Source organism: Orbicella faveolata, unplaced genomic scaffold (assembly GCF_042242905.1).
Source record: "Orbicella faveolata isolate gen_17 unplaced genomic scaffold, um_ofav_v1 contig_47, whole genome shotgun sequence".
NCBI classification, from domain to species: Eukaryota; Metazoa; Cnidaria; class Anthozoa; order Scleractinia; family Merulinidae; genus Orbicella; species Orbicella faveolata.
The window spans coordinates 1,248,802-1,261,659 of record NW_028301577.1 but is presented as its reverse complement, the minus strand read 5'-3'; the positions used below and the strand labels follow the sequence as shown (position 1 = coordinate 1,261,659).

General features: G+C 38.0%; 2 protein-coding genes across 2 annotated transcripts; one reads left to right on the top strand and one right to left on the bottom strand.

Moving 5' to 3' along the window:
• Nucleotides 1–14: 14 nt before the first annotated feature.
• LOC149096730 (PRKR-interacting protein 1 homolog) lies at nt 15–4,842 on the top strand. Its single transcript, XM_089279004.1, has 6 exons — nt 15–149; nt 248–326; nt 746–846; nt 1,466–1,551; nt 2,572–2,639; nt 3,149–4,842. The coding sequence occupies exons 1-6, from the start codon at nt 33–35 to the stop codon at nt 3,244–3,246; spliced, it is 549 nt and encodes a 182-aa protein (XP_089135130.1). The 5' UTR covers nt 15–32; the 3' UTR covers nt 3,247–4,842.
• On the bottom strand, nt 3,694–11,513 carry LOC110046443 (complement component 1 Q subcomponent-binding protein, mitochondrial-like). Its single transcript, XM_089279003.1, has 7 exons — nt 11,190–11,513; nt 10,482–10,570; nt 8,700–8,752; nt 7,323–7,437; nt 5,730–5,774; nt 4,929–5,093; nt 3,694–4,470 (listed from the first exon to the last, which is right to left on the bottom strand). The coding sequence occupies exons 1-7, from the start codon at nt 11,398–11,400 to the stop codon at nt 4,321–4,323; spliced, it is 828 nt and encodes a 275-aa protein (XP_089135129.1). The 5' UTR covers nt 11,401–11,513; the 3' UTR covers nt 3,694–4,320.
• Nucleotides 11,514–12,858: the final 1,345 nt, after the last annotated feature.

The following is a 12,858-nucleotide window of genomic DNA, read 5'->3' as shown; positions in this document are numbered from 1 at the left end:
TGCCGTGAGACCCTGGATACTAGATAACAAAGATGGCGGACGAGAGCAAAATGGAATATACTGAGAAAAAACCGTCAGAAAAACCTACTGTTCCTCGAAGTGCGACAGAATTACAGAAGCTGAAATTAGAAAAGCTTATGAAGGACCCCGTAAGTCGTAATTCTGTAATTATTCGTGGTTGAAGTAGTCGATATTGTCGAGTCTAAAATTCTGAGTTCGTCAGTTAAAATCAAATCATGCCTTGCAGGATAAAACGGTGTCAATTCCCGATCGTCCAAAGCAATGGAAACCATCACAGGCACCTGAATTTATTCGATTTGTGATGGGTAGGTTTTCTCGGTAGTTTTAAATTAACTCATCAGTCTTAGACATGAAGTAACAGAATAAAAACTCTCCCGGTTTTCCCGGGAGTCTCCAAGTTTTTCATCAAATCTCCCGGTCTCCCGGTCAGAGCAACAAATCTCCCGGGAACTACCTACTGTGGCTCTTTTTAATTTTTTTCATTAATTTCGTTATTTTCGAGACGTGGGGAACGTTTGGAAGGCCTTCGGGTGACTTTCGGAGAGTATTCAGACATTGTCAAAAATTATATTCTTACAATGCAAAGATTTCTAACCGTCTCCAGGTTTTTGTACTTTGGGGGTTGGCAGGTATGGTAACTGATCAGTCTTAAACATGTAGATATAGATCTACTGATTATGAACTGACAGAAACTGAGAGCAAGTATTTCTCTTCACGTCGCCAGGTTCTAGTGCTGGAGCTGGTAGTGGGGAGTTCCATGTTTACCGTGCAACAAGGAGGAGAGAGTACAACAGGGTAGCGTTCATTGAAAAGACGGCAGAACAAGTATGAGTTGGTGAAAGCTCTATGTCGATTTGCATAGTTTATATTTGGACTTTGGGTCCAGTCGTTTCACCCTCGAGCAGCAGGTCTGAGACACAAGTGATGGAAAAATAGGCTAATCTGAGCATTACATGTACTCAGGTTGATCTGAGTGCTATTCATGCTATTAAAAACAAGAATGCTATTCAGACTTATCCCCTACCTCTCAACACTTCATACCCTTGAGTTGTTTCACCGAATAGCTTTCAGGTTTCAAAATAAGTTTGTTCACAGATATCACCATTCTTTTGATTGGCACCAAGTGCAACCTCTGGCCAGTTACTAGATTTTTCTGAGTATGGAGAGAGTACTCCTTTTTATTGTTAGTCACTCAGGTCTCTATGGAAGTCCACGAATTGCATACTTTTAAACTGTTACCATGCAGAGCTTGCCATTTCTTAGTGGTAACCAAAAGGAATGCAGTATCTGGGATTGAGAATGTAGTTTTTAGTATTCTTAAGTGAGCTTAGCAGAGTAATTTTCATAATTACCATTTGTGTACTTTAGTTTAAATTTGGTCTTAAAATGTATTTTGTGTCATATCCCTCATAAAAAATTCTGGTCTTTTTCTTGTGATGTTCAGCAAGAACTTGATGAAAGTTATCACAAAAAGCTTGAAGAAAACAAGAATCAAGCAGAGGAAAAAACAGCAAAAAAGAGAGCAAAAAGGTGAACAGTTCATTTTGCTATCAATTGAAATAAGACGTAAGGAGTATCCTTTTGGGTGTTGATTTTGTAAGAGTCATCTTCATACTGTACCCGAGGATTAGTCTTTTAAGCCCCGACCAAACAACTGCAACATAACAGTGCCACATATTGCATTGTAACATTATTAAGATGTCGGTGATCTTTGCAGTTGTACACAACTTAAGCAGCTGTGAAATTAAATCCTGAAAAAGCTTGAAAAAGCTCCCAGCTGGCTTGATTGCTCAGTTGGTAGAGCACTGCACCAGTATCGCAGAGGTCATGGGTTAGAATCCTGTTCAAGCCTGAATTATTTTCAGGCTTTAATTTCACAACTGCTTAAGTTTTGTGTATAACTGTGATAATCAAGGTCTTCATATCGTTCTCTGCAGTTCTACTATATGATCTTTCACCTATCCACTTGTACAATGTTGAAATATGTTGTTTTGAAATGTTGTGATCGTTTGACCACAGCTTCTTAGCACTAGATATGTTATGCTGACCTAATTGCTTTAAAAAAAAGGGGCCATGGCTTTATGTTTTGTGCATTATTTTATAATAATATTGTTTTGTGTTTTAGGTCTAATTGCAAACAAGTCTAATGACCCTTTACATACATACTTTATTGTTACCTCCCCAATGGGGCTTTTCAGGAACAATTCTTAAATTACTAAATTACTAATAACTACACGATCAAAATTAATCAAATTTAAAAAAACATTACAACATTATCTAAACTTTATAGTCGCGAAAAATACTAAAAATAAATGAAGTTTAGGGAGTATTTACAAAATTGTCTAAAAGCTTATTCTTTAAGATACGTTTAAAAACTTGAACTGAACAGCTTGATTTTAAAGAGGGGTCTAAATTGTTCCAAAGTCCAATAGTTCTGTAATAAAATGTTCTTTGTCCTGAGGCTGTTTTAAAAAAAGTTATATCAAGCTTCTAAGGCTAACACCGATCCCAGTCTTACGAGGTTGATTTTGAATGTTTTCATCTTCTCAGACAAAAGAAGAAACAAAGAAAATTAGGTGCTAAGAGGAAAAAAGATGAAGACAGGAAAAAGGAAGATGGTAAGTTGCTCTTTGGGCTAAATAGAGGGACAGAGTTCCATCCATACCTGCATGAGCATTTCGTAACCTGTTAGTGGCATGAAAAGGGTCCCTCTCCTTCTGGGGAATCTATGTGCAAGTTCTCCCAGAAAACTGATTTTCCACAATTGACCTTAAATTCTACTGCATATACATACCCTATTTTTGAAATATCTTTCAAGGCCAAAGCTCCTTTAATTCGATGAAAATAAGGAAATACACTACATTCACCGCTCAGTTTACCATTCAGTTAAGAAGACCTTGCTTCATCTGGTGAATGCTGTACAGTTTGTATAAAACTACAAGTAACCAAACATTCCAACCAAAGGTTCGCCGTTACACATACACGTAATTTAAGATGACAGGGGTCATGTGACCTCAAAAGGAGGGGAAACTAAAACAAGGAGCCTAGCCAACAATATCTACCTGTTAAGTAGGGTCACAAACAGAATATTGATTACCTTAAGCGTATATGGTATTCAATTCTACAGGTGAAGATGATCAAAAACAAGTTAGCAGTAGTGATAATGATGATGAGGAGAAGTCAGATGAGGATGAAGAGCCACACTTTGTAGTTGGGGGAAAATAATTTCAAAAATCAACAAACAATAAAGTTCATCAAGTGAATTTGTCGCTGTGGCTGTTTTTGGACTTATCGGGCACTCATCCAAGTACGAAGACTGACAGCTAGCCTGATATTCCAGAGAACTTGGATTCAAGAAGATCGTCACATCTGTTACACTATCCAAGAAGCAGTGGTTACAAATGAAACTTTCTTCAAATTGAAGGAAGCTTTTAAGTAACAATAAAAACCCTAATCAAAGACTGAGGCAGCTTTAAATACTGTAACTGCCTTTAACAGCTAAATGCTAGTACTGATTTTGCGTCAGTTTTTCAAATCCCCGATAGTAATTTTATTTCACGTCAGTAACTCAACACATTATGCAGGTTGTGTGACAGCGTCTGAAGAGCTAAGCTTATCACAGGTTGGGATGTCCATACACCCCGCACACAAGTAAATAAATTTTGAGAAAGCTGCAGGGGTTTTGGACATTTAATAATACAAAGTATAGGTTGGCACCATTAATTTCTCTTGATTACTACATTTTTACTTGACCGCATGATAAAATTAGTCAGTGAGGAAAGATCATGTGTTCATAAGGCAGAAAACTAATGGACTGCAGCACCTCTCATTAACTCTACAGCATATTACCGTGCTAGTCAAACCCAACACAACTATCAAATCATTTTCAAGATTAAGAAGAAGTCTGTATACTGACAGCTAGTATTATTTTATGTTCTTGTCAAAGTCTGTGAAACTTGTCCTTTGTACATCAATACTAACAGTAGTTATGTAAAATGGTGCAATCCAGTACACTGAATGCGTTCTTGCTCAAATGAACAAATGAAAGCATGAATTTGAAAACAGTAAGAATATTATAATAAGTATTCCCACTTGCACAAGTTGAAATGCTGTTGGGTTGAAGTCAGTAATATGATGTTTAAAATGTTCTGTTCTTGTTATGTCATTGTTCTCTAAGGGCCCCACTAATGTGATGGCAAGCCTTTACCACAGTTAAACAATATCTCAAAACCTCATACTAACACTGCGTGGAAGCAGTCTTGCTTTTTCATAATAAAACTGTTTATAGTTGCATATTTTTTACTGTAGCTTGACAAATCCTTGCAACTCTTCCAGAAATTTGACATAGTGTTGCTGTTCCAGGGCTGTGCTGTAGTCAAGAAGCCATTGGCAAAAGCTCTTATCAATTCCCCTTTCAGCTAACATGTTCAACAACATCATGTATAAGTTCTGTTGAACAAGGAAAAACCAGAGAGTTTTACAATTAACTATAACTTACAGTGATGTGCTAAATATTAATTTTGTCAAATCCACTGTCAATTTCTATCAACATTTTAACAAATTATTAAAAATGAACACATGAAACAAATTCACCCAAGTTCACAAGTGAAACTGACTTTTACACAGCACTGATATTAGCTTTTATTAGCTAATATTAGGTATTATGTTCTAATAGAATAGTGACTCAAACAAAACATCAAACTGGCTGTTTTCAGAAATGAGACCGTAAAAAAAATATGAGATCTCTGCCAGGGATGAATAATAATCATGTTCCAATAGATGTGGAGTCAGATGGCACATCCATAAAGAGCACTTATATTACTTGGTTGGGTTGTAAATTTATCTCCTAATTGCAATGGCCAATATTATAGATCAAAGCTCTCATAAAAGAACCTTTCTATACTTACACTATCCAAGTTTTCTGTTTCAGCACAATAAACAGTTTTATCTTTGTCAGAAGAATCCAAAACTGATACATTGATTATGTTGATGATTTCCTCATTTCCTTCATGATCTGAGAATTCTTCACCTAGTTCACTGTTAAACTCACAGTGGAACTTTAACGTTTTCCCCTAAAACAGGAAGTAAAATAAAAACTGTGCACTTCTTTTTTGGTATTTGTTTTAGAAGGCTCTTTACTGATACAGCAATGGTTCAAATGTCACACTACAGAAGTATTGGTGCTGTTAAAAAAATAATGGTCTTCAGTTAAGAAAATAGAATTCAAAACATCCTTTTAAATTTACAATAAAAACGCATAATAAAAAAAGAGTTTGGAGCATGTCTGGCTCAAAATAGTATGGTTCAAGAGCAGCCATAACCCAGTGTGGTAGTTAAAAAGGCTCTTTAGAAGCCATTTGGACAAAATCTCTCAGATGGAATGACGTTATGGAAATGCGGCCTGGCTACTGAGTACTGTTCAAAATAGTAGCAATGATGTTCGAAGTTTGAGCTTCTTTCGAGACGAATTTCATATTAAGGAATACCTGCGCTTTAGAGTTTGAAACTGCAGTGAGTGGCTAAACTTAGTGCAAGGTTTTTATTAGTGTTGACAAAAAATATATGTTTTTTGGAGTAATAGTCCTAATTTCAGTAGAAGGAATATCACATGACATCCAGCATCATGCATCTATGTATTCATTTCTAAAAGAGGGACACTGAAAATGACTGACACTTAGAAAACAGAAGATAACTATCTCTCAACTTACAGGTTGCTTTGTTATTTCCACAGTGAAATAAGGATATGACACAATCTGATAAACCAAATCACAACTATACTGTTATAATGAAATCTTTACCATAGCATCCCCAAATTTGCAATCAGCCAATTAGAAGCTGTGTTTCCTGACCTGATATTTATAGCTAAATTATGATACCTTTTTGGAATGCTTTGGCAGCATATCAGGCAAGTTTGGTTGAGTCATGGTTCTCATACTCATGGAGAGACCAAGTGAGCCCGATATTATGCCAAAGCATACCAGAAAAGTATATTTACTGTACCCAAATACCACCAAGTGACCATGAAATCATAGCCATATCGGGTCAGTGACTCGATATGGCAGGATTTCAGGACAGAAGATACTGACAGCTTCTGATTGGCTACTTGCAAGTTTGGGTATGGTAACCTGCAATATCAAGACACTGACCTGATAGTCAAATAGAAAAGGTTTTAAAAATAGAATATATAGACAAACAGTCAAGCCTAAAAACGGAGCATCTGATTGCAATAAGTTAACCTGGCTTGAGCCTGCGATCCAATTGAAAACCAATACCTGGGCAGCAGTAAACTTTAAGAAAAATGTGACCTCAATGAGCTCTAACCTTGAGCCCACAATATGGTTACATGAAACTGGTCAGGGGATACCTTGTTTTGACAGGTGTCAATTGACCATAACATGAATGTCCAATGTCAAAGATTTATGGTGTGCACGGTAAATAAGGCTGCATGTCTCAGTCAACCTATTAGCTGGAGTATGGTTGCCATGTTGTGCAACTTCATCATCGGCATGAGAAAAGCAATTCATCGGTTCATACGAGTTATACTGCTCCACGTGGTGGTCCCTCAGGCCGCCAGAGCTCCACTATTAAGTTCGCAGTTTAATACTGAGCAGGTTGAAAGGCGTCAGAACTTTCCTACCAAAACTAAACCCAAATGCCAGACAGATCACTGTAACTAGAAAAGTATCTCCAGAATTTGGGAATGATAAATATCTTACTTTTTGGTATGCTTTGGTAGCATACCAGGCTCATTTGGTCTTGCCATGGGCATTTTGACCTGGCTACATCTTGCCAAAATACAAACCATGGCTCAACCAAATGAGCCTGATATGCTGTGAAGCACACTGAAAAGATATGTGCTTACAGGTCACAGTGGCAGGTGGTGTCATTCGTACAGAGTTAATTCTTATCAATTAACTTGAATCAAAAGTTGAAATTGGCATCACAGCCCTGAATTGGATTGCTTGCATACACTTCAAATTTCAAAACTTTATGGGTTCATTACCACTGATCTTTTAACTCTCGGCATTTGTGCGTCCTTGCAAAGGATAATTTGCAGTCCACTTTGGGGATTATTTTTAGTCTGAAGCTCATACACTTTCAAGGTACTGTTCAGGTTTTATGAAACAAAACATGCCTTTGTAATGTTTATTCCCTGAGAGTGTTCTTAATATGGACAACCAGATGATACAGACACTTTGTTATGTCCCTTTAGTGTCTGTATCAACTGGGTTCCACTGTACAGTTATGTTTTGCTGCTTTAGTTGGTGATTTTTAACTCTTCCAGAAAATTTAACTGTCACCTTTCCCATTATTTCATGATCATCTTCTGCATATTGCTGTTCATCTTCTGCATCCTCATCAAGAGCACTCTCATCTTGGTTTGTATTCTCATTTAGATCAAATGATACTACAATCCTGAAACATATTAGCATTGCAAGAAGTGTCTTAGCTGGTAGTCTACATGTATGTTTGCCTGATTATTACTGTTTGTAAAAACTGATTATCCAGAGTAGGTCCAAGACCATTATTATAATCTGGGGATAGGATTGAAATCCTATCTTCCACCCAGCCCTTTGAGAAATAGAAAACATGTACCGTGTTTTTATCGAGTTTTAGTATAAATCTACTAGTGGTCTATCACGAATGCCATTCTCTGATTGACTACGCTACTCACCATTTATTCTGTGATAGATAGAGAGTAGCGTAGCAGTGTGCCCTTGTTAACAAAATGGCAACCACTCCTTGGTGTTTTCGAAGTGTCTGTGAAGAGGATTTAGATAAAGTTTTGAACGACTATTAGATTTATACTAAAACAATTAGATTATTCCCTCTCGATTTCTATATGTGATAGCTGACTTGGGCTGCACCCTCATCAACTATCACGCAATAGAAATCTCCAGCTCATAATCTAATTGTTAAATAGAAACTAGAGTGGAAGTTTGGAAGAACGAGAAATGCTGTGAGAACACGAGCTGATAGGTGAGTGTTTCCACATCTTTTTTGAGTTCTCCCAAACTTTCATGAGTGTTTCTATGACTCAATAGAAACACAGAGGACATGTTTTCTGTTTCTTTTAGCAAATACTGCGACAATAAAAGGAAAACAACCTGTTTAATTTGATCATCAAAATGTAAATTCTCTGTGCTTGCATCATCATTACATCAACAGCTTGTACTACTTTTACATTTCTTTAGAGTTATAGAAACAGGATTATTAATCAATCAGCATAGTTATCTTCTTTGGGATATTTTCTTAATACAAATTAAACTCATCAACAATAGATGAGCTTGGGGAAGGTGCCTGGAAAGATAGTGGAGCCTCAAGCACAAGAGCCGGGCACATAGGGTAACCCTGACAACCCTGTGAGCGGCAACCACCAGGCACCGTCACACTGCAAAAAACAGTGGAACCATGATACCTACCTCATACTTACCAGAAAGGAAGGGAGGGCAGGGAGCAAAGTCGCCAAGCACAGTCAAAAAGGCAAGAATGCATGTGAGAATGAGCTGACTGAGCTGTAAAACCATGCGACCCCCTGCAAACCCCAACTACTGCGCATGTCCACAACAGGGGAGGCCGCTGACCAGCATTGTTTCCCGTTTAACTTAGCTTAAATTGCATTTAACCACATTAAAGATAATTTGCAGGTTAACTTGAAAAACACAAGACTCACTAACCTTTCAGCATTGTATTCCCTCTCCAGTTTAACTAGCATCCCATCAACATTGGACTATTTGATAAAGAAATATTTTGCACAATATCTTTAGGTACGGTTTTTATAATGTATTTCTATGTAATTTACTTCTTAATCAGGAGTTGGATGTCAACAATTTTTCACTGGAGGGAGGTTTTCTAAGATTGAAAGGTACCTTTCCATGTAGATCATGTCACTGTGACTTTACAAACCTGTATTAGTTGATGCTGATCCTAAATATTTCACTAAGTCCTTTTTAGTGCAGAGTGCACTATTGGGATGGTTATGGGGGTTGCCTGCCGCTAAGGAACTAAGGCGTTATGGCACTATGGCCCTATGGCGCTAAGGTGTAAACTTTAATGTTTGTTTAATTATTTAATTTCAATTAATTAATTAGTCTAGAGGCAAGGAAGTAATGGGAGTAGGGTGGGAAAGGTACATGTGTACTCTACGTAAAACACATTCCATCGCCGTCGCTTAACTTTGAACATCGCAAAGCTATATATTTGTTTCAGGTAACCCCTTGCTCTCCTTGTGGTACCATTCTCCTTAGAACAAAACTAATTTGCCCTAAACGCATGCGTAGATTAGTTAGGGTTCGTGGCTTCTATATTAGGTGAAGGATACATTGTATACGGAATCACGCACAAATGTTGAGTAGTTTTCCTTATGGTAGAGCTCAACATGTAAGACGCATGCGTTCTAGCATTGTTAGTGTTATACACTATCTTTACACGCAGTATTTTATTTATCGTGTCATGTGACCAAGGACGGCAGTTATTTTTCAGGTAGCGCCAGTTGTCCCTTTTTATTGCAAAAGTGAAACGTTACTGTGGCTGCGTAGCTTTTAGAATTACAAACAGGTCGGTTCAACAAATATCATCTGCTGTTTTCAATCTACAATAGTGTGCTTGTCAGAGTTCAAATATATTGCTTCTCCTTAGCGACTTGTTTATTTCTTGCCTTAACTGTGTCTGTAAGAGAGACCAAAAAGTTCTCAAGTTAGTGGCGTTAATACTCCGCAAATTGTGAATTTGTAACAAAAGAAACCAGGAAAATGCTCAAATATTGCTGCAGATGCCGTGGCACCTAATGAAAGCGCAAATTAATTTAATCAGTCTTTGAGGAGACTCATTCATATCGGCCAAGTAGCGCTGGTTATCTTCAATACTTTTCGTTGAAAAGCTTCTCAGCCGTCAATATCGTTGTGTGTTAATTTTGAATTGTTTTATTGTTAACAACAAAGGTGGCAACAGAAAAAGAAAGTGGTACTTCGTGACTATCTGATAATTAAATTAGTTCTTGTTCATTGGTAAAAATTTGCATTTTTAGTAAAACAGGGGTTTCATATTACATGGCTTTGCGAGGAAAACAAAAGTATCAAGTTACAAAGTTGGCGTGAAGAGCTAAATTGTCACGTTTGCTGCTTCAGCGTATTGTTGAATTTTAAATGAACGAAAATCAACTTAAAGCACCAGTAGTAATTAATTTGTGCATAATGTTTGGACCTTGAATGAAAATACAACCTTGAAACATACACACTGCAAAGAGGAAAAGCCGTAGCAGACTACCAAGGTAGACACAAACCGGAAGTGAACCGAGTAGGGGTGAGTACTTATGGGACTACTGTACCAGAGCTATCAATTGCGCTCTGCACTATCTGAGATTGTCTCACTCGTTTCTATGCAGCACCTTGTGAGTAGTCTTACTTCTCTTTCACTGACTGTCTCTCAACAACAACAACAACAACAAAAATATGGCTTACCTGAAACAAATTTGATGGGGGGACTTTAGAAGCTTCTTTTTTCTCATTATCTATTTCTTTCCTGAGAAAATTCATTATCTCGCTGTCAGCTGCAAAATGGATAACATACAGAGATTTTCATGACAACATCATAACAGCTTTATGATTTTGGGAACAAATTACCAAAAACCCTCTATTAAGGAAATTTATGCTGTACATATCGTTTCTATCCATCTTTACCGCACGGATTATCGTATCACAATGTCACTGTACATCATGGGTAGAGTGCAAAGGCTAAGGAAAAACAAATTAAGTAAACAAATTAAGGGTGCTGTGCCACTATGCCTTCCAACCAGCTTGATATCTTCCTTCAAAACGTTTTGCTTTTGAGATCCACATCTCCCATCCCTCAGAATTTCCAATGAACTTCTTCCTCACATAATTATTTAAACGCTGAGTTAAACATTGAGTTAAAGTCAACATCAGGCTAGATTATGGATCCAGCATTACTGAGTACAAGTATCAAGACAAATGGGAAGCTATTTTGTACCAATCATAGCTCCCACAAGCATAATTTAAGTTTAATAAGTCATGCAGCTACATATAGTCAGTAAGGTCATATTTCACAAGCAATTTTCGTCTGAGACAGGGTTAGTGTGTGTCCTTTGTTAAAAAAAGAAACCCAACAACACCACATTTATTCCTAAAATGCAGTACTTTAGTACCTACCTTGTGTGTATTTATGCAATTCACAAGAACATACTTTTGAACAAGCGCAAGAAATGGTTTGTTTTAGATTTTGCGAGGCACCACGTGTGGTGGCTGCAAATACAGATCGAGATCTACAAGACACTAACTGGTTATTAGTTACATGTCTGTTACACAATACTCGTGCTGAACGTGCGATAAACAGTCTTGCTAGTCCTCCAACAGTCGACATCTAAATTTCGTGGGTAAAATAAACTTTTTCGACGACTTGAAAAGAGTGGTGCCGGATGGTGAATTCCAGAAAAGGCTCGGTAGCGAAGTTAAAACCCTCTTCAGGCTTGCTGGGCAGCCGAGCCTTTAATCAAGTTTGAACTCCTCCTGTCCAGTCTTGCTCTGTAGAAACAGGGCGGAAATAAAATGAGGGTCTGCCGCGATCCCAGAAGTTTGGGGGAACAAAGGAACACAATCATTTATTTCAAGGGAACAAAGGGTATTTTTGGGATAAACTTGATGGAACAATGGATATCTCTACTATTAAAGGGAACTTTGACAAAAAAATTTAGGGAACAGTGATTGGGATTTATATTAAGAACACTAGAAAGGAGAAAAAGTGAAATATTTCAGTTCAAGGGTTTCAAGGGGACATGTTGCCCTGACGAAATTTGCCTTTCATTTTTTCATTTCAACTTTTTTTTTCAGTTTTCGCGAGTTTTTGAACTTCTTTGTTGCAATCGGCTTTGAATGATCTCAAGAAGCTATTATCATGACCACCGAACGTGACCTTCGCGGCTTCGTGAAACAGATACCACAACACACCTAACTACAGTCCCCCCGGGGGGGAATCCCATATAGAAAGGACTTGGGTGCTCGTCGGAAATTTTGAAAAGAACCCCTTAGAGCTACCAAGATTCTGTTTTGTGGGCGTGGTTCGAAATGTTTTTCACCCCATGGCCAAGAGGTACCAATTCTAAAAGAACTCATTATTTCCTGTCATATTTTTTTGGCTCAATACCCTAAAAGGTACTGCAAAAGCCCCGGCTGTGGACCTTTTTGAGACTGAACTTTAAGAGGTACTCTAAAAGGTACTGATGAGCACCCCCGTTCCTTTTGTACGGGGGTCTCCCCCCGCGTACAGTCCCTTAAAAAAAGAAATCTTAATCGTCTTGCCTTGGATTCCAAAGCAAAACTGGGCCGCAACATTGATCAGTTTGACATTCAACAACCTGATAGCTTGCCCGGGGGGGTACTTTGGAAATTTCTGGGTGGGGATGAGCCGCTGGGACCCTGGAACCCTTTGCCTATACCAGAGCTAGTTCAGCTGAATTTTATATACTAGAGTGAACTCACCAAATCCCCCCATCTATCGACACTGTTGAGGCTGATTTGCGTAAGTTTGAACTTGCCGATTTGATTTTTTTTTTATTTTTGAGTGGCAATTCCTGGTTTCCTTAGTCTAGATGAAATCTTCAACCAACAAGTCAGTTTTGTGAAAAATGATACCCTATTCTAGACCCAAACGTTCTGATTTATATACCCTATCCTAGAGTAAACTGCTTGAAAACCATACCCTTCACAGCGGCACATACCTATATAGTCCATTTATGGCAGTACCCCCCCCCCCCGGATAGCTTGAGTATCAGGCTTTTCGAAAGTAAGAGGAGAAGAAAGTCCTGATACTCAGGCTATCAAC

Bases quoted from the DNA above. Each gene is read 5' to 3' on its own strand.
- LOC149096730 (XM_089279004.1), top strand. From the start codon at position 33: ATGGCGGACGAGAGCAAAATGGAATATACTGAGAAAAAACCGTCAGAA. The intron at 327-745 runs GTAGGTTTTCTC...TCACGTCGCCAG, and splicing joins ATTTATTCGATTTGTGATGG to GTTCTAGTGCTGGAGCTGGT. The intron at 1,552-2,571 runs GTGAACAGTTCA...TCATCTTCTCAG, and splicing joins GCAAAAAAGAGAGCAAAAAG to ACAAAAGAAGAAACAAAGAA.
- LOC110046443 (XM_089279003.1), bottom strand. From the start codon at position 11,400: ATGTCGACTGTTGGAGGACTAGCAAGACTGTTTATCGCACGTTCAGCA. The intron at 10,571-11,189 runs GTAGGTACTAAA...TCCATTTTGCAG, and splicing joins ATTGCATAAATACACACAAG to CTGACAGCGAGATAATGAAT. The intron at 4,471-4,928 runs GTAAGTATAGAA...CTTGTTCAACAG, and splicing joins AAACAGAAAACTTGGATAGT to AACTTATACATGATGTTGTT.